Raw genomic sequence first — 26,790 nt, 5'->3', positions numbered from 1 at the left:
GACATTTAAATCACATTGATGTACATGAACATTTGAATTCACCTAAATTTGGCTTAAAACAAGGCTAAGGACGTCCGACCTATCACAACCTCGGGGCGCGATACTCATCTATCAGACAATATTTTTATCCTCCCCCCCCCCCCCAAGGACTGGCCTAAATCTCTTATAATTTGTGACTCGGAAGGTTATCGGACAAAATACAGCTTGGCCTTGACCACCAACCTAGACCTTTGCATGGAGCACAAAAATGTTAGGTTAGGCAAAACAGACCACCTTTATTGTTCTTCCCACCTGCATGCTTGGACCTCCTGGAATACAATAGGTGTTATATTTGTATATTACAAACATAACACCTATTGAATTCCAGAAGACTGTTTACAATTAAATATCCATCATAATAAACTTTCATAATGGCAACAATATTTCACCACAAACATGTCATCCAATCACTATTTTTTCACCAAAAATAGTTCATCCAATCGCCGTATTCTCTATTCTTGCAAAATAATCCGGAGAGATAAAAACAAAGGCAGTGTACCAAAAAAGCTTTTTTTATTTTTTTAGATAAATGAACATAGGCAAGGAAATAAAAGTAAAAATGTCGCCTACAATCAAATATCTGAGAAAGTAAATATTACATTATGATGTTGAAGCACTAATGCTAACTGAGATGATAGCTTTAAGAAACGCATCTTTACATCATGTTTGCAACGGTATGGTATTTTTTCAAAGTACTACATGATTTAAAAACACATATTACATATATTCCTTGTAAGTTTTGTTCGCACATAATTAATAAATATATAAGTGCCTATCAGTTAGATCCAATATAAACCGATGAAATCAAATGCTATCTGGAACATCAGAAAACCATTAATTTTGCATTGGTCAACATTGGACCTACTTGCTTGGCGTCGTATCAAGCTGTATTTTGGGGGGAAACGTTTTTGTACATTATTTGGGGGTCATTCAAATACACACAATCTGTTGTAGCAAACACATAGAGAACATATAAATGTGAAAATGAAACGAAGAACGTTCAAATTGCTGTTAGTCTAGTCTCCTTCCCCTTTTGAAGCTTCGTCAAAGTTTTCAACCAGATCTGAAATAGAAAAGAAATTCATACTGAAACCAGTCACTGGTGGTCAAACATTTCTGAAAAAGTCTCAGTCTGCATCGTTTTCACATTATTGCTTGATTAAACATTAAGCCAACTTTGTTCTATAAAAAAAGGTTTTAAACACTAGAGTGCTGAATACCCACATTAGTAAATTAGGAAACTTGAGCTAGCCTAATTCATAAGTTACTAGTAAAGGAAAGCGTCATTTGGAGTCTGCCAACAGATAAATCAGAGAGAATTGCCGCTTTTGTATTTTCATTTCAAAAATCAAATGGTAATTCCAAGTTTTCATCATTTGTATGTCACTGTGGCATTCTCATTTTGTTTTGTTTAACATCAAAGTATTTTAGTAATATTTATTGTCTTCAACATTTTCCAAATATAAGTTCAAAATATCAAACTTTCCTTTTCAATTCATAACAGCAATTTGTAATGAACTCATTGTACTTATTATTCCATAAATCTTTTCAATACAATATGTGCAGAAAATAAGTCAGACCAAACTTTCTAACTTTCTCCAAATATTTTGAAGACTGACAAAAAGCACAAAAATCAATTATTGATAGATTACTTTTGGTAATGCAAGTTATTCAAGATCTCAAACTTCATATTAATAAAACCCTACATTCATTTTCCTATTTAACTTAAGTTTTTGTCAACAGCCACACCTTACAGAAATGCTACTGTTGCGTTTTTATTTCCAAATTCAAATGGTATTGCCAAGCCACAGCGCAAATGAGAAGGCCAGTATTTTTTCAGTAAAAAGGAGCACAACTTGTTGATTTCTAAAGACAGAATTATGGGCCTGATTATACATGTGTATATATTGTCTTTAGCAGCATGTGTACCAAGTTTCCTTGTTTATCTTGCTTAATACACATTTTTGTACTATGACACTGCATTACAACACCAAGACTATGACAGTACAGCGGTTTTTTCTGCATTTGAGCTTTAAATGTAAGGGCAGGTACATTATTTTTATATTAAAACACAACAGTATGATGTTAGCATTTGTTGATTACAGCCAAGAACATGTTTTCAAAAATACTTTGTCTAGAATAAATATTTTATAAACTAAAAACTTATGGAACATGTTTTCATGCCAACAGCTTTATCAGAGAGAATTGCCGCTTTTGTATTTTCATTTCCAAAATCAAATGGTAATTCCAAGTTTTCATCATGTGTAGGTCACTGTGGCATTGTTTTATTTTATTCGATTAATGTCAAGTTCAAGCATTTCATCAGTAACAATATCAGAAGGTACATTTCTTCAGCAAGAATACAAAGTAATATTCTAGCTTTTGTTGATTATAGCCAATGACATGGCTCCACAATATTTTGCCAGAATTTAATCAAGTATATGCAGTTATTTTCAAAACTTGTTTTAAATGTGTAGTTGCACCAACAGCTTTATCAGAGAGAATTGCCGCTTTTGTATTTTCATTTCCAAAATCAAATGGTAATTCCAAGTTTTCATCATTTGTAAGTCACTGTGGCATTCTAATTTTGTTTTTGTTTTTTAATCAAAGTATTTTAGTAATATTTATTGTCTTCAACATTTTCCAAATAGAAGTTCAAAATATCAAACTTTCCTTTTCAATTCATAACAGCAATTTGTAATGAACTCATTGTACTTATTATTCCATAAATCTTTTCAATACAATATGTGCAGAAAATAAGTCAGACCAATTTTTCAAAAATGTTGAAACCTGACAAAAAGCAAAAAAATCAATTATTGATAGATTAATTTTTGTAATGCAAGTTATTCAAGATTTTAAACTTCATACCAATAAAATCCTGCATTCGTTTTCCTAATAAACTTAAGTTTTTGACAACAGCTACATCTTACAGAAATTTGAGCTTTAAATGTATCAGTATGTACATTATTTTTAGATTACAAAACAACACCAGGATGCTACAGTTAGCATTTGTTGATTACAGCCAAGGACATGTTTTCAACAATACTTTGTCTAGAATAAATATTTTATAAACTAAAAACTTATGGAACATGTTTTCATGCCAACAGCTTTATCAGAGAGAATTGCCGCTTTTGTATTTTCATTTCCAAAATCAAATGGTAATTCCAAGTTTTCATCATGTGTAGGTCACTGTGGCATTGTTTTATTTTATTAGATTAATGTCAAGTTCAAGCATTTCATCAGTAACAATATCAGAAGGTACATTTCTTCAGCAAGAATACAAAGTAATATTCTAGCTTTTGTTGATTATAGCCAATGACATGGCTCCACGAAATTTTGCCAGAATTTAATCAAGTATATGCAGTTAGTTTCAAAACTTGTTTTAAATGTGTAGTTGCACCAACAGCTTTATCAGAGAGAATTGCCGCTTTTGTATTTTCATTTCCAAAATCAAATGGTAATTCCAAGTTTTCATCATTTGTAAGTCACTGTGGCATTCTAATTTTGTTTGTTTTTACAGCAAAATATTTAAGTAAAATGTGTAGTTGCACCAACAGCTTTATCAGAGAGAATTGCCGCTTTTGTATTTTCATTTCCAAAATCAAATGGTAATTCCAAGTTTTCATCATTTGTAAGTCACTGTGGCATTCTCATTTTGTTTTGTTTAACATCAAAGTATTTTAGTAATATTTATTGTCTTCAACATTTTCCAAATATAAGTTCAAAATATCAAACTTTCCTTTTCAATTCATAACAGCAATTTGTAATGAACTCATTGTACTTATTATTCCATAAATCTTTTCAATAAAATATGTGCAGAAAATAAGTCAGACCAAACTTTCTAACTTTCTCCAAATTTTTTGAAGACTGACAAAAAGCACAAAAATCAATTATTGATAGATTACTTTTGGTAATGCAAGTTATTCAAGATCTTAAACTTCATATTAATAAAACCCTACATTCATTTTCCTATTTAACTTAAGTTTTTGTCAACAGCCACACCTTACAGAAATGCTACTGTTGCGTTTTTATTTCCAAATTCAAATGGTATTGCCAAGCCACAGCGCAAATGAGAAGGCTAGTATTTTTTCAGTAAAAAGGAGCACAACTTGTTGATTTCTAAAGACAGAATTATGGGCCTGATTATACATGTGTATATAGTCTTTAGCAGCATGTGTACCAAAGTTTCCTTGTATATCTTGCTTAATACACATTTTTGTACTATGACACTGCATTACAACACCAAGACTATGACAGTACAGCGGTTTTTTCTGCATTTGAGCTTTAAATGTAAGGGCAGGTACATTATTTTTATATTAAAACACAACAGTATGATGTTAGCATTTGTTGATTACAGCCAAGAACATGTTTTCAAAAATACTTTGTCTAGAATAAATATTTTATAAACTAAAAACTTATGGAACATGTTTTCATGCCAACAGCTTTATCAGAGAGAATTGCCGCTTTTGTATTTTCATTTCCAAAATCAAATGGTAATTCCAAGTTTTCATCATGTGTAGGTCACTGTGGCATTGTTTTATTTTATTAGATTAATGTCAATTTCAAGCATTTCATCAGTAACAATATCAGAAGGTACATTTCTTCAGCAAGACCACAAAGTAATATTCTAGCTTTTGTTGATTATAGCCAATGACATGGCTCCACAAAATTTTGCCAGAATTTAATCAAGTATATGCAGTTAGTTTCAAAACTTGTTTTAAATGTGTAGTTGCACCAACAGCTTTATCAGAGAGAATTGCCGCTTTTGTATTTTCATTTCCAAAATCAAATGGTAATTCCAAGTTTTCATCATGTGTAGGTCACTGTGGCATTGTTTTATTTTATTAGATTAATGTCAAGTTCAAGCATTTCATCAGTAACAATATCAGAAGGTACATTTCTTCAGCAAGAATACAAAGTAATATTCTAGCTTTTGTTGATTATAGCCAATGACATGGCTCCACGAAATTTTGCCAGAATTTAATCAAGTATATGCAGTTAGTTTCAAAACTTGTTTTAAATGTGTAGTTGCACCAACAGCTTTATCAGAGAGAATTGCCGCTTTTGTATTTTCATTTCCAAAATCAAATGGTAATTCCAAGTTTTCATCATTTGTAAGTCACTGTGGCATTCTAATTTTGTTTTTGTTTTTTAATCAAAGTATTTTAGTAATATTTATTGTCTTCAACATTTTCCAAATAGAAGTTCAAAATATCAAACTTTCCTTTTCAATTCATTACAGCAATTTGTAATGAACTCATTGTACTTATTATTCCATAAATCTTTTCAATACAATATGTGCAGAAAATAAGTCAGACCAATTTTTCAAAAATGTTGAAACCTGACAAAAAGCAAAAAAAATCAATTATTGATAGATTAATTTTTGTAATGCAAGTTATTCAAGATTTTAAACTTCATACCAATAAAATCCTGCATTCGTTTTCCTAATAAACTTAAGTTTTTGACAACAGCTACATCTTACAGAAATTTGAGCTTTAAATGTAACAGTATGTACATTATTTTTAAATTACAACACAACACCAGGATGCTACAGTTAGCATTTGTTGATTACAGCCAAGGACATGGTTTCAAAAATACTTTGTCTAGAATAAATATTTTATAAACTAAAAACTTATGGAACATGTTTTCATGCCAACAGCTTTATCAGAGAGAATTGCCGCTTTTGTATTTTCATTTCCAAAATCAAATGGTAATTCCAAGTTTTCATCATTTGTATGTCACTGTGGCATTTTTATTATTTCTGTTTTCAGACATAAATATAACTCAAACATATTCATTTAAGAACTTTTTTCAGAAACATATTTTAGTAATATTTATAAATTTCAACATTATCAAAATAGAAGTTCAAAATATGTGAAGTCAGCATTTCATAATTAACAGGAAAGCCATAATGCAACAAAACCAGATTTAACCAGATTTTCAATGATAGACTGAAGAACTTCAACCTTCCTTGAGAGATTAAGTTTTCTCAGGTAAGTGACAGTGACCTTGGCCCTCAAATGCATTCCTAGTGTGAAGGTCTCCATAACCTCTATTGATTTACCAAACTTGGGTCACCATCTATAAATATCTGCAGGTACATTTTCTTTAGCAAGAACAAACACAAAGGAAAATGCTAACTTTTGTTAATTATAGCCAAAGGCATAGTAGCATTAGCTTTGCAATATTTTTGCCAGAATTTATTCAATTAAATGCTTTAATTTACGAAATTTGTTTTTAATGTGTAGTGGTGCCAATAGCTTCATCAGAGAAAATTCCTGCTTTTGTATTCTCATTTCCAAATCGAATGATATTTTTTTATTTAATTGTTTTTTTTTGTAGGTTTATTAATAATCTTATAACACATGTACAGCAACTGTTGTATCACACAATGTAAAGGAGGCAAGGTTTTGTCATTTAAAATCTAAGGCTTATCAGCACAACTATGTTTGTTAGAATGATGGCCCTTGCATAATGTCTCTGTTTAAACATGTCTTCTAAAGTTTATGTTTCATTTCTGTTCACATGTTACTGGCAAAATGTATCTGTTGCAAATAAATGCGGGAGGATTTATCATAAATTGAATGCTACGAAATCCCCTAATTAAGTAATGCCAACAGCCAAATCAGACTAAATTGCAGCTTTTGTATTTTCATGTTGATAATCAAATGGTAATTCCAAGTTATCATCATTTAGTGTCACTGTGGCATTATCCTTTTTTTCATATTTTTATGTATATTTATAAAATATATATGTTTTTTGTTTTATATTCATTCATAAAATGTGGTAATACTATTTCATATGTATATTTCTAAAATAAAGTTTTTTATTTTATATGAGGGATGGCAACGAGTACCCGAGTACTCGATCGAACGTCCGAAAACTCGAGCACCAAATCACTACTCGAGTACTCGGAAAAAACTATAAAAATCACCAAATACACGATTTACAGACAAAATATCAGATCTGGTTAGTTGCCAAAAGGACAATTTACGGTCCCTCTAATCCCTGCTGTGTATACAATTGACCTCAATCAATTAGTTGACTGTTGTTGTGATAGTTGCAAACTGTCAACAAAGGACCCCTATTTCAAATTAGCACTGATGTCAATTAGCGAAGTTTTGATAGCGGTGCTTTAACCTACACAATTCTACTGTATACCAATAAGTTTAAACATCATATATTTTACAACGATTGTGAAGAAAGCTATGATAGCTTGTACTGAGTCACTCTCGTTGGCACGATGTTGCGCGAGAGTGTGGTCTTGTGTTGTGGGGGAAACCGGAGGACCTGGAGAAAACCCACTTGTCCGGCTTGGTGACCACTAACCAATCTCACATGCGCCCAGGCCGGGAATCGAACCCGGGTCGCCTTGGTGAGAAGCTAGTGCGCTAACCACTGCGCTAACCGGACAACCAAATACCAATTAAAGACCTTTCACCAAACAATGGACGCTAACGAGCGAAAGAGTATCGACCGTTAGAATTGATATCTTAATGGGCGTATTTTAATTATTTTTGCAATGATTATCACAACTGATTGGTTAATATTTTAAATCAAGAATTATGAATATTAATGAGGTAAACAACAATTACACAGTACGAAAAACTATCATTTTAAAAAAATAATTTGTAGAGTAAACAACTAAAAATACTGAACTTGGTATTGAATTTCGTTCACTTTTTTATGTATGCTATTAATTTTCGTTCATTGAAATTCTGATTGTTGTTCATTTCTGCAGTGCATACTTGTATAAAATGAAACGAATATTAAATTAAAAGCCTGAAACAACATTTGTTTTCTTTTTATATCATTATTTGTTAAAATACGTAATGAAAGTTTACTTTAAAGGTGAAAATGACCAATTATACGACCAACGCACAATCTACGCCATTAACGATACATGTATACACAATCTTGTCTTCGCGAACACATATTCATTTTTTCCGAGTAATCGAGTACCAGAGTACTCGATCGAACAATCGTACGAGTACTCGAGTATTAATTTTAATACTCGTTGCCATCCCTATTTTATATTCGTTCATAAAATGTGGTAATTCTATGTCATCACCAAGTTATTGTTACAAGCATTCAAAAAAGCACCACAAAATGATACTTCCTAGTCCAAGATAGGCTAGTTTACAAGGGGCAAACTATGCACAGAATTTACTGCAGGTATAGTATACTGAAGGGGCTTATCAAAGCACAAAATGAATGTAAAATCACTAGGTGTCATTTTCTTGAAATGTTTTCAAGTCAACGCCTACCATGTAATCTCTTAAAGAATGCCAGTTTGTCCGTCACCAAGGACTTAAGCCTATAAATATATATGTTTGTGCCAACAGCTTCATCAGAAAGAATTGCCGCTTTGGTATTTTCATTTCCAAAATCAAATGGTAATTCCAAGTTTTCATCATTTGATGTCACTGTGGCATCATCCTCTAAAAAATATCCTTTCAGTACAGGGAACCAGCTTTTTCATTCAAAAGAAACTAATGCTCTTTTGTCTTGTATTTAAGACAGGCAAAACTTAACATACATTGTTCAAACAGAATAATATCAACCATTAAAGCGGTGTTTAATAAAATAGTTTTACAATTATAAATTATGGCCATAATTGAAGTTCTTGAACGACTCCCCAGAAAATCCAGGTAGCTATTGTATTTAATGCTTATTTCAGTTACTGATTTTAGTGCAGTGATACCAACAGAGAGAGAATTCCCGCTTTTGCATTTTCATTTCAAAATCAAATGGTAATTCCAAGTTATCATCATTTAACTGTGGCATGATCTTTTATTCAATGTTCATTATTTGAACATTTTGACTTAGCACCAATTATGCAGGTTATCTACCACCACAAACAAGTCCAATTAAGTAACATGATAAAATGCCCCTAAATTCTGCTTAAATGCAATATACCCTCCTTCCAGGTTGGTGCACAAAATACAGCAAGTGCTACTTATTGTTGTTTTTTTGCATTTAAGTTAAGTGATACCAACAGTCAAGTCAGACAGGATTGCCGCTTTTGTATTTTCATGTTGAAAATCAACCATCATTAGTCATACAATGACATTTCTTTTGCTCAAAACTTAACAAGTAACTGAATCATTTGAACATGTTTTTGCAAGTTTTAAAATATACATGTACACTTATGTTAATTGATCATTAGACGCGGCCTGGAGGGATACGTGTTTGCAATTGTCTATGGGGAAGTGAATACGGATAAATTTTAGTTAGGCCTAAAAAAAATTGTTTGGTTAGGGTTACATCCTTTTCAAAAATAGGTAGGTTAGGTAGGCTTTTTTTATTTTTTTTTATTAGGCTTTATATAAGAATGTCATTTTCATCATTGGAGAATGGTGTTAAAGTTATCTTCTATATAAGCAATTAAGGTTTTAAACTACATATTGAAAAGCCAAAAAAAAAAAATATTTTTTTTTTTTAGTTTTTCATTTTTTTTTTCAAACTGACTATAAAAACGTTAGGGTCGGCGCCTATTCCGTAGGTAGGGTCGGGTAACCCGAACCAAATGTATTTTTTTTTAGGCCTTATGAAAAAAAGAAGATTTGTTAATGATATCAACTCTTATTCAACTTTACTTAAAATTTGGCGTCAATAACCGTTTTGATGTGTGTAAAACTTCCAAAACGTTTTATAAAACGGATAAGCCTAATGTTTAAAACAGGAAATTAAAAAAAGTTATTCTCTTGTGTTTTTTGTATTGACTGGTCGCCGGTCATACGAGTTCATTAGTTTAGAAATTTACTTTCTGTGAAAACGATTTATATAGACGCTGTGGTAGTAAATAAGCATGTGAGAATTTACGGGCATATTGTGGATAATAGTTTAAATCATGCATTTGATAACAAATATAAGTGCCTTAACACGACATTAATTGGAAGTACAAAGCTTAATTCACACGATTTTACTAACAAATATATGTCGCAATAATGAAATTAACACAATTTAAATTTAACTGATATAAAATGAAAGTTCAAAGCGTAATTCACACGATTTAAAACAAACATTAATGAATAAAAGTAGGCCGAAAAGGATCAGGCCGAAATGATATCTCGGCCGAATGGACCCGACACCAATAATTTGATCAGTGATAATGCAAGGTACCAGTCTAAATAATTTACGCATGCCGGAGACAACGGAGTTACTACGATCTAGAAAGTTAATTAAATCGTCATAGTTCAGCTATGTCCGCGTTTATTCGGAATGTTAACAAATGTTAGAATATTTAAACGTATGTTTACTGTCATTATGATAACAAACATATATTTTTACGCTTAAAACATATTCAGCCGCATCTTTGATGTCTTGCATCAAAATTCGTCTTGTAAAAATATTAAATTGACAGTACAATTAGCACAAAAGAATGTTTGCTTATATTGTCTTGGGACAACCCCTCACTAATGATTGTTTTGGGCAGAATGATCAGTAATGTTGATATCTGAATGCAGATGTGTGAAAGAAATTGTGTTCCTTAAAAAGAATGCTATAAATTCCATATAATATATGTAGTTGTAAATGTGCCAACAGCCTCACATCAGACAAAATTGCCGCTTTTGTATTTTCATGTTGAAAATCAAATGGTAATTCCAAGTTATCATCATTTAGTGTCACTGTGGCATTATCCCTTTATCCAATATTAATTATTTGAAAGTTTTGATTTACAGCATCAAATAGGTAGCTAAATTTTCTCATCCCAAACAAGTCTAGAGATGTTAAATGATGGAACAGCCTTTAACAAGCATTTTCATACAGATTGCAAAATGTTCTCCTTGAAGGCCAGGTCATCAAATATTGCATTCAGTGTTCACAATCCCGAATACACAACTTTTGGATTTCAGAACCTTAAAGTCAGGTTTTTCTAATGAGACATAATTTTTTGTCAGAAAAAAGATAACAACCAAAATACATGTTAATTTTAAGAAGATATCAATAAACAAAACAATTTTTTGCAGATTATTTTAAAACTAGAAATGTGTCCATAGGACACGGATGCCCCCACTTCGATTTTTTGTCACAGAAAATAAGCCATAATGATTATTCAGGATAATCTGAGGGCCCTAACTCCTAAATGATTAAAGCGATTTCCATGGCTATCGAACTTGATCAAGATATTATGGTCACAAACATGTGTTAAAAGTTTGGTGAGGATTGGACAAACAGTTTTCAAGAATTAGATCGGAAACAATCTTCGGGACGTATTTTTCAAGTCTTTTTTTGCAAATAAAGAGCCGTAACTCCTAAATGACAAAAGCGATTTCCATGGCTATCGAACTTGATCAAGATATTATGGTCACAATCATGTATGTATGGTCACAATCATGTATGTAAAGTTTGGTGAGGATTGGACACATACTTTTCAAGAATTAGATTGGAAACATATATTTTTGAAGTATTTTTGGCAAAAAAGGGCCGTAACTCCTAAATGACTAAAGCGATTTCCATGACTATCGAACTTGATCAAGATATTATGGTCACAAACATGTGTTTAAAGTTTGGTGAGGATTGGACAAACGGTTTTCAAGAATTAGATCGGAAACAATCTTCGGGAATTTTTGGCAAAAAAGGGCCGTAACTCCTAAATGACTAAAGCGATTTCCATGACTATCAAACTTGATCAAGATATTATGGTCACAAACATGTGTTTAAAGTTTGGTGAGGATTGGACAAACGGTTTTCAAGAATTAGATCGGAAACAATCTTCGGGACGTACGTACGTACAAGTCATATACGTACGTACGTACGTACGTACGGACAAGGGCAACCCTATATGCCGCCACTTTGTGGGGGCATAAAAAAGGTTATTAAGTGCACACAGTTAGTTTTGTTAGTGATCTCCCGGGTTCATTTTTCGTTTAAGGAATAAATCTGCATTCCATCGATTTATATTGTGGAAGATACTGATCTGCATCTACTAAATTTCAACCTCCCAAGAATGTAAAATCATGATGAAATTGCCTAAGAAGGTAACCTGTCGGGTACCGAACATACTTTTTACACATGATTTGTACTCGTAGTTTATCATCCATATAATAAGGCAAAAGAGAACTTTCTTAATCATTTCTCTAATTCAACTCTCCAATAGTCTTTGAATATCGAATGTGCTGCTTCATTCTTCAAACAATTGGTTTACATAAATCAAGACCTGTACATTTGAGAATAGAATTTAAGCAGCATTGAATACTTGGCCTCAACATAATGAAACAAGAGGCCCAAAAGGGCCTATGGTCTACTGGCATGGCTTTTGTGGTAATCTCAATCCAGAGCATGTATGTATGGGTAAAAGGCAACAGACATCTAGTTAATGTTTTGTGTTTGGGTTACCTGAAAACGTAGCACGTTCAACATCTGAGCCCAGAAAGTATTGTAAGCAGATTACTTGCATGAACTATTTTAATATGTGCCAAGTAAAAGTCATCTGACAAAAAAAAAAAAAAATGCTTTCAAAACTGTACTCGTAGTAAAAATTTCTGTAGTTTTAAAAGTTAAAAAAAAGTTGGTCAAAAGGTCAAAGTCAAGGGCATCCTAGGACAACATTGATCAATTTGAACAAACATTCACAATCAATTGTGCTGAGATGGATGCACGAACACACAAAAAGATTTTCAAACCTTTCCAGATTTATGTTTACCAAACCTGTGAACCCTGGGTGTGGCCAGTAATGACACCAGGTGCATAACTTAAACATTCACAACCAATTTTGTTAAGATGAATGCACAAACTACAGAATTTAAAGCTAAAAAATGGCCTTTGGGCTTTCAACAAGAAAAAGGCAGAGTAATTCACAAAATCAACTGCAGAAGCAAAAAGCAAATTGTCTCTCAAAATCCTAGACTTGCAAATTGTCTCCCTTAACTCCAGACTTAAATTTACATGTACATGTAAACTTGGCTAAAAATAGAATTCGCTCATGCAGACCTGGCTAAAAATAGGGCCTATGCATTAAAAAGCATTTCTTTAAAACTTTCATGGCCCATAATCTAGGCATTCATGGGCGGATCTGGCTGGTTTTCGAAAGGAACCAAGCTCTAATGGATATCTAGATACTGTACAAGTTTCATTGAGATACAATCAAAACTGAAGACTGTATTGTGTTCACAACCAATTGTTTACACAATAGCATTTTTTTATACTATCAAGGGCCATAATCTAGGCATGCATGGGCGGGTCTGGCTGGTTTTCGAAAGGAATCCAGCTCTAATGGATATCTAGATACTCTACAAGTTTCATCGAGATACAATCAAAACTGAAGACTATCGTGTTCACAAGCAATTGTTTACAGACGCACGGACGCACGAACGCACATACTACGTACACATTACCATCGCATAAGAAAATATGTCTACAACAATGGCCTTGAAAGCCAATCCACTTACCAGGAACATCGTCATCATCTACCTCTTCTGTGTTTGGCTTGGTATTGTCTCCACTTCCTGCAACACACACATGCAGTAAAATTAGAATTTAAACATGAGATGTTTGTCAAACATTATGCCCCCTGAACACCATGTTGTCAGGTTTATTTGGACAATTGAATGAAATATGCATGAACCGAAATGACAGCTGCTTTGTCATTGACATTGGATGCCTTTGAGGCAGTTTTAAGATTATGACCATTGGAAGTTGAGGATAGTAGGTAGTTTTTAATCATATTCAGATGATAACTGATATTTGCAGATAAAAATGTATCCTCTTAGCAGCAGGGAATAAGGGCAATGGGTGCAGACATTGTCGAGTTATCACACAGACAAGCTTTCTGCATTTAAGGTCACTGTGACATTGACCTTTGACCACTAAAATCAAAAGGGGTCATCTACTGGTCAGGCCCAACTCCCAAGTCAAGTTTGAGGGCTATGGGTGCAGGCATTGCCCAGTGATCACTCAAACAACCTTTTCACATTCAGGGTCACTGTGACCGTTGACCCGATGACACCTAAAATCAATAGGGGTCATGCCTAGCCCCAATTTCAAGTTTGATGGTCGTAGGTCCAGGCATTGTTAAGATATCACGCGGAGAGGCTTTTTTAAAACTTTTTTGGTTAAAAGCCACTGTGACCTTGACTTTTGGCCCGATGACCCCTAAAATCAATAGGTGTCATCTACAGGTCAGGCCCAACCTTCAGGTCAAGTTTGCTGACAATAGGTACAGGAATTATCACTAGGAAAGTCTACCGACAGACCGACCGACATGTGCAAAGCAACATACGCCCTCTTCATCGAAGGGGGGCATAGAAATAAACCGTAAGCTGTACTTTTAAATGTATTTCTTGGCTCTAGAACCTAAGACCACGTTTATTTAAAAACAAAATAATTTCAACAAGCACCCCAAATATTGCCAAACAGTTAAAGCTACATACAAAGTTGTTATTGTGCTTTAAATTTACTGAACTTTGTCATAAAACAGTGTTATGAGCAATCAATCATCTTTTCTTAAGGACTACAGTCAGGCACAATCAGAAAAAAAAGCCGCTTGGATATTTTCATTTGATATCAAATGGTAATTCCAAGTTTTCATCATTCAATGTGCTTCTTTTAATCCAATTACAGTGGGTAATACATGTCATTTTCTCCCTACTTACAAACAGTTGGCTAACCACACATTCTTAGCAAATATGTCAGGATTCAATACTTAATTTAAGGAAACATTTTATGTTATAACATTAAACATCCAACACTGGGCATTCTTTAACAAACATACCGGTCGATAAAAAGAAAAGGTCATCTTGTTAGACAAAATAAGCTGCTAACAATCCTTCATTCTTACCCCCAGCAACTGTTGATGCCAGTTTCTTAAGACTACTTAAACTCTCTGATCCAAGCTGGTTCAAAATACCAGGTAACATCTCGGAAATCTCTGAAAAATACATACAAATAATGTTTTGTAGATGCAGGTTACTACACAAATGAGCATAACTCTAAACACACTTGGACATTTTAAAACTTATTTTAACAAACATAGCTGAAGTTAACAGAAATGTAATCTCTCAGAAAACAATAAGCCTCTAGACTAGAGCTGTGAAGGGAGAGAAGAGTACCTCCCTTGACACACGAATGGTATACTATTTTTTTTAATAAAAAGGGGCTTTTCCATAAACAGTTGATTTTAACCAATATGTATACCATATCATTTTTTCCCCCATCTGTTGAACATTTCATGAGTTATCTTCTGAACATTACCCAACCAAGCTTACTCCAATATACCCAACACTTTGGGCTATAATGAAGTTTAATGAACTTGGTAACAAGCTATAGCTTAGAACAACAAACATCATCAAATATATATCACTATAATTTTAATTGCAAAGCTGTAATCACACAGTATATTTTCTATTATTAAAGCTAAATGGTTGGAGTCGTCAAAAGATACATCATTAACATCTGTGTTGTTTATCTGTATCATTCAAGAAGATAAATCTTAGCAAACAGAACTTGATGACTATTTCAACAAGATAAAACTTACGTTTATTTTCTGCATGTCCACTGACAGCAAAAGTGTTGGCCGCGAGTGATGCTTGAACCTTAGGGTTGTTGAAGTGTATTACCTGTCCGTCATCTTTTATCATATTTACCTGTTCAAAAACAAAGTTGAACAAGTGTAACTATTTTTTCCTTGTGTGCTAGGTTACATTTTCAGATAAAAGAAGAGTATGTCCATTATAATCTTGATGTATAACCTGTAGGAAGCAACATCAACAAGCAAATTCGTTGAATTGATATCCCCCGCCTGATTGGGCTTAGTCAAGGAATGGAAATCAATTGTTGATGAAATATATATATATATATGAGTTTGAGTTTGATTGCAACTGTTTGAAATAAAAAAAATCTAAGATTTCATCAAGGCAAACATTCTGATCAAGTTTCATGAAGATTGGTCCAGATATATGCAAAAAAATATAGCCTCTAGAGTGTCCACAAGTTTTTTTTAAGATTTCACTCAGTGACCTCATTTTTGACCCCACATGACCTACTAGTTTCAAACTATTCCAAGATTTCATCAAGGCATTCTGATTAAGTTTCATGGAAATTAGAGCAGATGTATTGCCTCTAGAGTGTTCCAAAGATTTCTGTAAGATATGAGCTAGTGACCTAGTTTTTGACCCATATGACCCAATTTTAAAACGCAGTCCAAATTTAACCCAAGAGAACATTCTGGCCATTTTTTAACTTAATCAGACCAAACACCACAATAAAATAGCTTTCGGACAAGATTTTTGAAAGATTTGACCTAGTGACCTAATTTCTTATCACCTGTGACCCAGTTTAAAACAGCTCCAAGAGTTCATCAAGGAAAACATTCTGATCAAGTTTCATGAATATAAGACCATACATATTGCCTCTAATGTGTTTCAAAGATTTTTTTAAAATTTGACCTAGTGATCTAATTTTTGACCGCATATGCCCCACTTTAACAAGCGGTCCATATTTCATCAAATGGTACATCATGACCAAGTTTGAACATAATCCGACCAATCATTTCCATTCCGGACCAAACATTTCTTAGATTTGACCTAGTGACCTTATTTTCGATCATATGTGACCCAGTTCCAAGATTTCATCAAGGAAAACATTCTAATTAAGTTTTATGAATATTTGACCATGTATTATGCCTCTAGTATGTTCCAAAGATTTTTCTTAGATTTGACCTACTGACCTAGTTTTTGACCCCATGTGACACAATTTTTTAAGTGGTCCATATTTCATCAAGGTTAACATCATGACCAATTTTGAACATAACTTGACCAATCGTTACCATGATATGATTCCGGACAAGATTTTTCTAAGATTTGACCTAGTGACCTAATTTTTGACCATATGTGACCCAGTTTTATTTCTGGCCAAAAGTTTATCAAAAAAACATTCTGATTAAGTTTCATGAATATTTGACCTTGTATAATGCCTCTAGTTTGTTCCAAAGATTTTTCTAAGATTTGACCTACTGACCTAGTTTTTGATCCCATCTGACCCACTTTAAAAGTGGTCGAGATATGATCAAGGGGAACATTCTGACCAAGTTTGATCATTTTCTGACCAATGCCTTCCAAAATATGGTACCGGACGGAATGACGGACGGACAACGCCAAAACAATATCCCCCTCCCGAAATCTTCGATTCAGCGGGGGATAACAACTTTAAATTCATAACAGTAATTTATAATGAAAATAGAAATGTGACCCAAATACACCAAAAATACATCAACTGACAACATTACCGGTTGCATAACAAACAGCTTTGATGGCTTAAAGTCAATATCAAACTTTCCACCTAGAAATTTACCTACATAAGTAGTACATACCTTATTATCACTGCATACCATATTTTATCACTACAATTTGATTTGGACTTATTAAAGTGAAAATCTGTTTTCTATTTTAGGTAAAAGTGACCTTGACCATGACCCCAGGTGCACAACATCACATACAGACTAATATCTTAATTATGACCAGCTCGTATACATTTTTTAGACAGAAAATTCAAATTTTGTCATGGGCCATAACTGCTGTGCACAGCCACAAACAAAACACAAGATGCACAACTTCTGTTGATCATTCCTCTACCCTTAATGGAGGCAGCCAAATGCTAAACCGAAGGTACCAATATCTGGAAACATTATCAGTTTAACAAAAATAAGTCTCTCATTTCATTTAGCCAAAATAGTTACTTAAAACTGTTAATAATAGTGCACAAGTTTACATTTTATAAAGTTTCATCAATCTAGATAGGATACCAGGGTTCGAATTTAACTTTGAGGAGCACTCGCATAATTTTGCGAGTGCTTTTTGAGGCAACTCGCAAAATGAAAAATCAACTTGCAATTTTATTATTTGCTTTATTCCCTTATGATATTGCCTAATTTAATTAGAAATTTACACCTTAGACATATTATGAATATTAAAACGTATAAATCTCGAGTCACTCGACTGCTGGAACTTGTTGATGGCTTATTCATTTTGGGGGGTTCGGAAAGACTCATCAGATGCTGGCCGCTTTTTGATAACAAAGCTGTCCAATAATTTGACATTGTTCACTAAAATTGTATATTCACCCTCGCCATCGGGTAATACCCATTCGGCAAGCAAGCTAGAGATTTCATTAAGTCGTATTTAAGTATTAACTAGAACTCCGCGAGTCGGATGTGTCGCCTGACGAATAATTTACTGTCGACATTATAGCTGTTAGATTGGCATTTTATTCATTTATAGACAATGATGTTGCCATTAAACTTTCAAGTGTAGGTGGCATTTGAACCCTCAATCAGATATACCTACTGAATAAGTTTCAGGTTGAAACCTCCTATAGTTTACGAGATATGCCACGGACAAAACCTAAGCAAGAAAATTAACAAAGGGCAATAACTCTAAAAATATGGCAGCAAGAGTAACGGTTCTTGTGCACTGCACTTGCCCTCAATGAGATCTATCTAGCTATGAAGTTTCAAGTTGATACCTCTTATATTCTTCAAGATATGCCCCGGACAAAACTTTAAGCATGAAAATTAACAAAGGGCAATAACTCTAAAACTAAGAAAGCAAGAGTTACTGTTATTGTGCACTGCACTTGCCCTCAATGAGATATATCTAGCTATGAAGTTTCAAGTTGATACCTCTTATATTCTTCAAGATATGCCCCGGACAAAACTTTAAGCATGAAAATTAACAAAGGGCAATAACTTTAAAACTAAGAAAGCAAGAGGTACTGTTATTGTGCACTGCACTTGCCCTCAATGAGATCTGTCTAGCTATGAAGTTTCAAGTTGATACCTCTTATATTCTTCAAGATATGCCCCGGACAAAACTTTAAGCATGAAAATTAACAAAGGGCAATAACTTTAAAACTAAGAAAGCAAGAGTTACTGTTATCGTGCACTGCACTTGCCCTCCATGAGATCTATCTACATATGAAGTTTCAAGTTGATAACTCTTGTATTCTACAAGATATGCCCCGGACAAAACTTTAAGCATGAAAATAACAAAGGGCAATAACTCTAAAAATATGGAAGCAAGAGTAACAGTTCTTGTGCACTGCACTTGCCCTCAATTAGATCTATGTACATATGAAGTTTCAAGTTGATACCACTAATAGTTTAGGAGATATACCCCGGACAAGCGAAAATGGGACGCGGATGCCGCCGCCGCCGACGACAAAAGTAACCCCTATATGTCGTCTTTTCAGGCGACACAAAAACAATAACATTATATATTCAAAATAAATAAAAGCAACAGTAAATGTAGCAAGGATGCTTTAGACCATGAAATATATCGATCGATGAAGTCTATTCGCTTTGTCAGTTGGGCGGAAATATATTTCAGCCAATGATTGAGCTAGGTGATTACGTCATTTGTATTCGCTTTGAAATATGCATGCCTCGGAGCATCCCGGAAAGATTCGAGATAAAACTCCCTTTTCCGTATTTGTTTTATTTTTGAAAACTTACTAGAGCGTGACTCTGTACTGTCTTCTACTGGTAGAGTAAACATGCCACTTAAAGGCTGTTTACACTCGACTACGTTGCGGAGTTAAGTTCATGTTTATTCTACTTTCCGTGTAACATTTTGTGGTCTAGAAAAAGCCACTTGCAGAATTTTGCGAGCTTGAATAAAAGTCACTCGCAATTTGCAAATGTCGCTCGCATTTTGCGAGTATGCGAGTCTAAATTCGAACCTTGGATACTTTTTCCGCAACTCTAGGTATTAGGCCTAAAAAAAATATGTCAGTTTCGGGTAACCCGACCCTACCTATAAAAAAGCGCCGACCCTAACTATTTTTTTCAGTTTCTGAGCAAAAAAATATTCGTTAGCGTATAGAGAGTTACGTAGGGCGGTTAAATGCAGATTTTAATCAGAATTATTGTTTATATGATAAAACTAAGTCAGGCAATGACAGTAATGTAGGAAAGACTGCCATGTGCAAGAAAACACTCTGATGAACTTACAACAGATTTTGAAAAAAAAAAATAAAAAAATCCCTACCTACCCTATCTAGAAATTTTGGGAAGGTTACCCTAAACATTTTTTTGGCCTAATGAATCACAGTTGGGAAATGATAAATCTATATGCCCCCTTAAAGTTGAGGGCAATAAAAGGCATACCTACATGATGAATACAATCAGTACAACATACCAAAACTACCACACAGTCATACTGGTTAGTAATTAACTAGAGCTTTGATCAAAATTAGCACAAGCCCAAACTCTGCACTGGTAAAACATTTTCCAGGCTCGGTAAAGTTCTAAATTTTATTTGAAACAGCTTGCTGAAAAGGTTTGATGCCAAGTACTAGTATATTTTCAATGCCTGTTTATCAACACAATTTAACATGAAATAAAATAAACATGTACTAACAGTGCTAGTAATTGAATCATTGCACAATTTAACTAATTAAAACATTATTTACTCTACAAAAACAATCATACTTCCTCAATCCCAGGAATATTATTGACGGAAAGTTTTTTCAAGGAGCTCTGGAGTTTCTTGTCATCTGTGGTGGCGGTTCGGTGCACAACCTTCTTCTTCCTGCGAGCTGTGCCCTGGAAATGGAAATGCGTAAGTAAAACAATTTCTAAAATATCACATTCATCATTTCTAGTGAGCTGTGCAAGAAAAATCAGTTCCGAAATATTTACAGTTTTTGGCAAATAGGTTCAAAGTATTGTCTTTAAAAACAAATTTGAACATTGTACATTCTGTTCTTGTTTTACCAGTTAGCATTCATGTAAATCTCTTCTATTATATCGTTTTTATCATACAAAATGTCACAAGAAATGTTACAGACTTCTCAAAATAAATTCAGTGTTCAGTGTTTCTAGCAAAATACATAAAAACGACAATGAAGAACCGAACTGTAATTAACAAAAAGTATTACCTTTCCTCCAATGCGAACTTGCTCTTGGAGCTGTTTAAGTTTCTCTGGATTCATTATCATGCCTACAATACAGTAAACATTTTAATTACCACCAAATAACAAGAGCACCGCGAAACGGAGCATTATACGCCCGAAGAAGATTCGGCTTGAGGTCCTTTTAATGTAGTGATGATTTGTATAAAGTTATTTGAAAATCGCTTTATTAGTTACCAAGTTATGGCCCGGACACAGAATTGCTAACGGACGAGTAACAAAGATGTGGCCCGGAAACAGAATTGCTAACGCCCCCCCATGGTGATTCTAGTCTTTGAGGTATGGACCTGGAAATTGCGCGCGACACATCCTTTTAATGTAGTGATGATTTGTATAAAGTTATTTGAAAATCGCTTTATTAGTTACCAAGTTATGGCCCGGACACGGAATTGCTAACGGACGAGTAACAAAGATGTGGCCCGGACACAGAATTGCTAACGCACCCCCCCCCCCATTGGTGATTCTAGTCTGAGTTATGGACCTGGAAATTGCGCGCGACACATCCTTTTAATGTAGTGATGATTTGTATAAAGTTATTTGAAAATCACTTTATTAGTAACAAAGATGTGGCCCGGACACAGAATTGCTAACGCCCCCCCCATTGGTGATTCTAGTCTTTGAGTTATGGACCTGGAAATTGCGCGCGACACATCCTTTTAATGTAGTGATGATTTGTATAAAGTTATTTGAAAATCACTTTATTAGTAACAAAGATGTGGCCCAGACACAAATTTGCTAACGCCCCCCCATGGTGATTCTAGTCTTTGAGGTATGGACCTGGAAATTGCACGGGACACATCCTTTTAATGTTATGATGCTTTGTATAAAGTTATTTGAAAATGACTTTATTAGTGACAAAGTTGTAACGCCCCCCCCCCCATGGTGATTCTAGTCTTTGAGGTATGGACCTGGAAATTGCGCGCGACACATCCTTTTAATGTTATGATGCTTTGTATAAAGTTATTTGAAAATGACTTTATTAGTGACAAAGTTGTGGCCCGGAAACTGAATTGCTAACGCACCCCCATGGTGATTCTAGTCTTTGAGGTATGGACCTGGAAATTGCGCGCGACACATCCTTTTAATGTAGTGATGATTTGTATTAAGTTATTTGAAAATCGCTTTATTAGTTACCAAGTTATGGCCTGGACACGGAATTGCTAACGGACGGACAGACGATGGAGGCCATAACATAATACGACCCTTCCGACGTATAAAAATGTGTTACCCTTTAAGAAATGACCAAGTGTAGAGGCTGGTAGTTTGATTTTAAATTCCCCCATGCAATGTTCAAGAGGAATTTGCCCACAGTGTTAACCAGAAGATATATATATGGAAACAAAAAACTGTAACAGTTGAGTAACAAAGATGAATAACATCTAAAGCATTTCACAACCTAGTCCATATAAATAGCCCCTTCAGAGTATTGGACGATTTTTGGTTTGGCGACTCTACGCGTCCATATCCCACTTGTTGTTTTCCTAGCCAAGAATGACAGATTCCAGCGCTAAGTATATTGAGCAGAAAGATAACGGGCACCTGCTAGATAGGTTCAAAATGGCGTTGCCTTATTGACAGAAGTCGATCTGAATTAGACTGATTATATGTGTGTCATTTAATACTTAAGTGAAATAAGAGAAATGTTTTGGCTAAAATAATTAATGTGTAACTTTTGTGTTTTTATTTAACAGTGAATTATTAAGTATTGTGGAGTTACAGTTGAAGAATATATTTTACATTGGTATGGATCAGTCGACTTGTGGCATTTAGGGAACAAACTGAATATCCAAATGTTAAAAAAAGTTCCTTAAACGTGCATTATTGTGGCTATTCACAACCAAGACGAAGAGGATTCAGCCTGATTTAAAAATCACATTACCTTGGTTTAGTTGAACGAAATTCACCCAATGGACGCATATATACCCAATACACAATGTTTTTCAATTCTATTATAAAACATTAATTACATAATAACATATATAACTGTGGGAAGATTATATTTGAACAAGAACATTGGAAAATAATAAAATTCAGGCGCGTAGGAGCTGGGGCTGTAGCCCCAATATTCTGGCAATTAACGGCAATGGGGCCGCGAATATTTAATACCGATTTTCTTAAAAATCGTATTTTAAATGCCGCGAATATTTAATACCGATTTTCTTAAAAATCGTATTTTAAATAAAGGTAAGCGCATATACAGGGTTCGAATTTAACTTTGAGGAGCACTCGCAAAATTTTGCGAGTGCATTTTGAGGCAACTCGCAAAATGAAAATTCAACTTGCAATTTTATTATTTGCTTTATTCCCTTATAATATTGTCTAATTAAAGTAGAAATTTACACATAAGACATATTATGAATATTAAAAAGTTTCAATATTGAGTGACTCGACTACTAGAACTTGTTGATGGCTTATTCTATTTGGGGGGTATGGAAAGACTCATCTGATGCTGGCAGCTTTTTGATAACAAAGCTGTCCAATAATTTGACATTGTTCACTTTGTATATTTACCCTCGACATCGGGTAATTTAATACCCATTCGACAAGCACACTACAGATTTCATTAAGTCTGTAAGTATTAAAATCAATAAATTTGAAATAAAAAAGCAACAGTAAATGTAGCGTGGATACTTTGGAACATGAAATATATCGATCGACGTAGTCTATTCATTTTGACAGTTGGGCGAAAATATATTCAAAGGAAAATGGGGTTTGCATATAGTGCGCAGAAGCGCTAAATTTAGCCAATGATTGAGCTAGGTGATTACGTCATTCGTATTCACTTTGTATAATGCACGCCTCGGAGCATCCCGGAAAGATTCGAGATAAAACTCGGCCTTTTCCGTATTTGTTCTATTTTTGAAAAATTACTAGAGCGTGACTCCGTACTGTCTTCTTTATACTGGTAGTGTAAACATGCCACTTATAGGCTGTTTACATTCGACCACGTAGCGGAGTTAAGTTCATGTTTATTCTACTTTCCTTTTAACATTTTGTGGTCTAGAAAAAGCCACTCGCAGAATTTTGCGAGCGTGAATAAAAGTCACTTGCAATTTGTAAATGTCGCTCGCATTTTGCGAGTATGCGAGTCTAAATTCGAACCCTGCATATAGATTAATACCAGTCTGACACGATATTGAATTTACAGGTCACATGTCATGATTACACCATGTAGCTAATTGGCGTGTGAATGGCGTGAAAATAGTCAGCGGATTATTAAAGACGGGTAAGTAGAAGAAAACGAGGCAATAAGATAATAATTATTTGTATCGTTTTTGATGTTTCAAAAACTCTAGTTGATTGTGATAATTGTATTTACTTGTCAAATCAGAATTGCCATTATAAAGCCAGCAAAATGTAATGTTTCGAACGTTGTCACAATCAAGTTTGACATTAAAATGGACGTTCAAAATCAGCCTAGCATATTTAAATTTCCTAAGAGATCTTTTGGCACTAAAAAAGCTGAACACAGAGCATTCAACTCACAATGGTTCCAAAGTCACTCGTGGCTTCACTATGTAAATAGGTTACTGCGCCAATTGGCTAATTAACATACATTGCGAGACTACATGAGTATGATTATTTAAAAGTTAATAAATACTGGTGGATTTGTAACTACAATGCCAAAAAACATTACGAAACGTTATTATTTTTATATCTCTCGACTATTTTAACCGAAAAAGGATTAGAATAAAACATGAAAATAAAACCTGAACTCACTGGAAATAGTCTTTCAATGCTTAAAATTGAAAAAAATCTCGATGACGGGAGGGGTGTGACAGGAGGGGACATCCCTCCCAAGCCCACCCCTTTCCGCGGCCCCAATGTCAATTTCCTTCCTTAGTCTAAAATAATAGATATGTTATACGGGATTCTTCCAATCCCTAACGTCTAAACAGGAATGTGCAAAAAACGGGGGGGGGGGGGGGGGGGGGGGGGGGGGGGGGTAAATATATTGAAATTGTTTAAAGTGAAGTATTTTATGGTTGAAATTGATCATAAAAAGTTATATTCATATTTTACTATGTAATAACTCCTCCTACAAAGCTTCAAGATAGACCTCGTTACACAATCGTAACAACTCGGCCATGGCCGAAATGTTCCGAGCTATTTAAAACTGTGCCCTGAAGCCTTGCAGGTGCCCTTCATGTATATATCGTTATGTTTTGACAGAATGAAATGAAGAAAAGCCGTCAAACTCATAATTATAAGTTGGATATTGATTTTTTATGTACGGAACTAATATAAAATAACATTTTCTGGTAATATTTCTTGTTTTTATGATATTTTATAGACGCTATATGCTTTAACCCGGAATCCTGATCAGAACAACTACCCACTTTTGATACTAAACAATTTGTACGTGAAGGATTTGCCATATCAAAAATCTAAAAAAATCCGTCAACATCCAATTATTGGGACTATTTCCTTCCTATGCGCCTGAAATTACCAGTCCATTTGAATAATGGATTTTTTAATTTGGAGATTTTTAAAGATGCAAACATGTGAAGTATTATCATTTAATGTATTGCCTGCAAATTTATTGAAGTCTGCAAGATTGTGATTATCCTAGACCTGTATCTGGCCTTGTTAACAGTTATGTATTACTAATAATGAGATAACAGCACATGATCTCTTAAGTGTGGTCTGAATTGCACATCCCAGAATCGTATTTCCAGACCAAAATAAACCTCTAAATACGTCCCACTATGTTGTTATTGTGTTAAAACAAAGCACAACCTGCGGTCACCATGGTCAAACTTGCTAAGCATGTCCTTATTTGTCATGCTCCCGCTAAACAATGGTCCCAAATATTTGCTCAAATTGTAATGATACCAACATAATTGCAAAATAAATATTATGTGTACATGTAATTGCAATTGTTTAACTTGGTAAGGGCACTATTTAAACAGATCTTTCTTATAAAATCGCATAAAAACTGCGTCTTACTCGTTTAACCCACGAGGTATTCGATGGCCGCCGTGAAAAGGACAAATACGTCATCATTTTTTGTGTACTATAATAATCTATATGCTAAAATATTTTTCCCGAATCACAATTAATCGCCGATAATTTGCAAGCAAAATAAAATACCGACACTAAAAGTAACAGTTATTGATAAATAAACAGTCAAGTATTTTCAATAAGTTTTACATAAACAATATGTTTCTTAAAGAGTTTGAAGTATTGGTCACATGGTAGGAAACTGTTTGCCTGAACCGCAATATCACTAAATAAATATCCTTAAAACTCTATATCCAGAGTCAATTTCATATTTAACTGACCATTTTTTCACGCGAAATTACACTAATAACAAATGGTTAATAAGTACATCCTCTAAGCAATACTTTCCCGGAAATATATTTTTTTTGGAAAGCCGAGTAAATTACATGATTATAACATTTTTACCAACTGCACATCAGTGCGCTATTGTGTAATTCCCATGTTCATAATGCTTCTTATAATTTTGCTGTTTTAAATACGCAAGTATACGCGTATCCTTGAAAGAACTAACCATTTTGCAGTGGTGTGTCAACTAAAGGAACCGTGCGAGTGTGGGCTGGCCGTACAGCACGGGGAACTTGTTGATGTTGTCACTATATATACTAAGTATATTTTTGTAATTGTATGCATGCGTATAATAAGAACCGGCTTTTGTAAATACTTGTTCCAATAGACTATGCGTTCGACCCAAATTTAACAGAAAACGTACAGATCAAAGGGTTAAATAATGCTATCAGAAAAACGAAGATGAGAAAAGCCCCCGGATATAACAAAGTATACGCCGGAACACATACAATACGGTGGTAAAACTCTGCGGGCATTCACGACTATTCACGC

At 34.2% G+C, this 26,790-nt stretch overlaps 1 protein-coding gene across 1 annotated transcript; it reads right to left on the bottom strand.

The window, feature by feature from the left end:
• Nucleotides 1-535: 535 nt before the first annotated feature.
• LOC128213353 (transcription factor BTF3 homolog 4-like) lies at nt 536-25,964 on the bottom strand. Its single transcript, XM_052918966.1, has 7 exons — nt 25,900-25,964; nt 20,917-20,978; nt 20,468-20,581; nt 15,518-15,626; nt 14,822-14,911; nt 13,434-13,490; nt 536-1,102 (listed from the first exon to the last, which is right to left on the bottom strand). The coding sequence occupies exons 2-7, from the start codon at nt 20,974-20,976 to the stop codon at nt 1,056-1,058; spliced, it is 477 nt and encodes a 158-aa protein (XP_052774926.1). The 5' UTR covers nt 20,977-20,978; nt 25,900-25,964; the 3' UTR covers nt 536-1,055.
• Between the last annotated feature and the right edge of the window lie 826 nt (nt 25,965-26,790).

The sequence above is a fragment of the Mya arenaria genome, chromosome 13 (assembly GCF_026914265.1).
Source record: "Mya arenaria isolate MELC-2E11 chromosome 13, ASM2691426v1".
NCBI classification, from domain to species: Eukaryota; Metazoa; Mollusca; class Bivalvia; order Myida; family Myidae; genus Mya; species Mya arenaria.
The sequence above is the reverse complement of the archived record's forward strand: the minus strand, read 5'-3'. Positions and strand labels throughout refer to the sequence as shown.

Bases quoted from the DNA above. Each gene is read 5' to 3' on its own strand.
- LOC128213353 (XM_052918966.1), bottom strand. From the start codon at position 20,976: ATGATAATGAATCCAGAGAAACTTAAACAGCTCCAAGAGCAAGTTCGC. The intron at 14,912-15,517 runs GTAAGTTTTATC...TGTATTTTTCAG, and splicing joins TGGACATGCAGAAAATAAAC to AGATTTCCGAGATGTTACCT. The intron at 1,103-13,433 runs GTAAGTGGATTG...TTTCTATTTCAG, and splicing joins AGATGATGACGATGTTCCTG to ATCTGGTTGAAAACTTTGAC.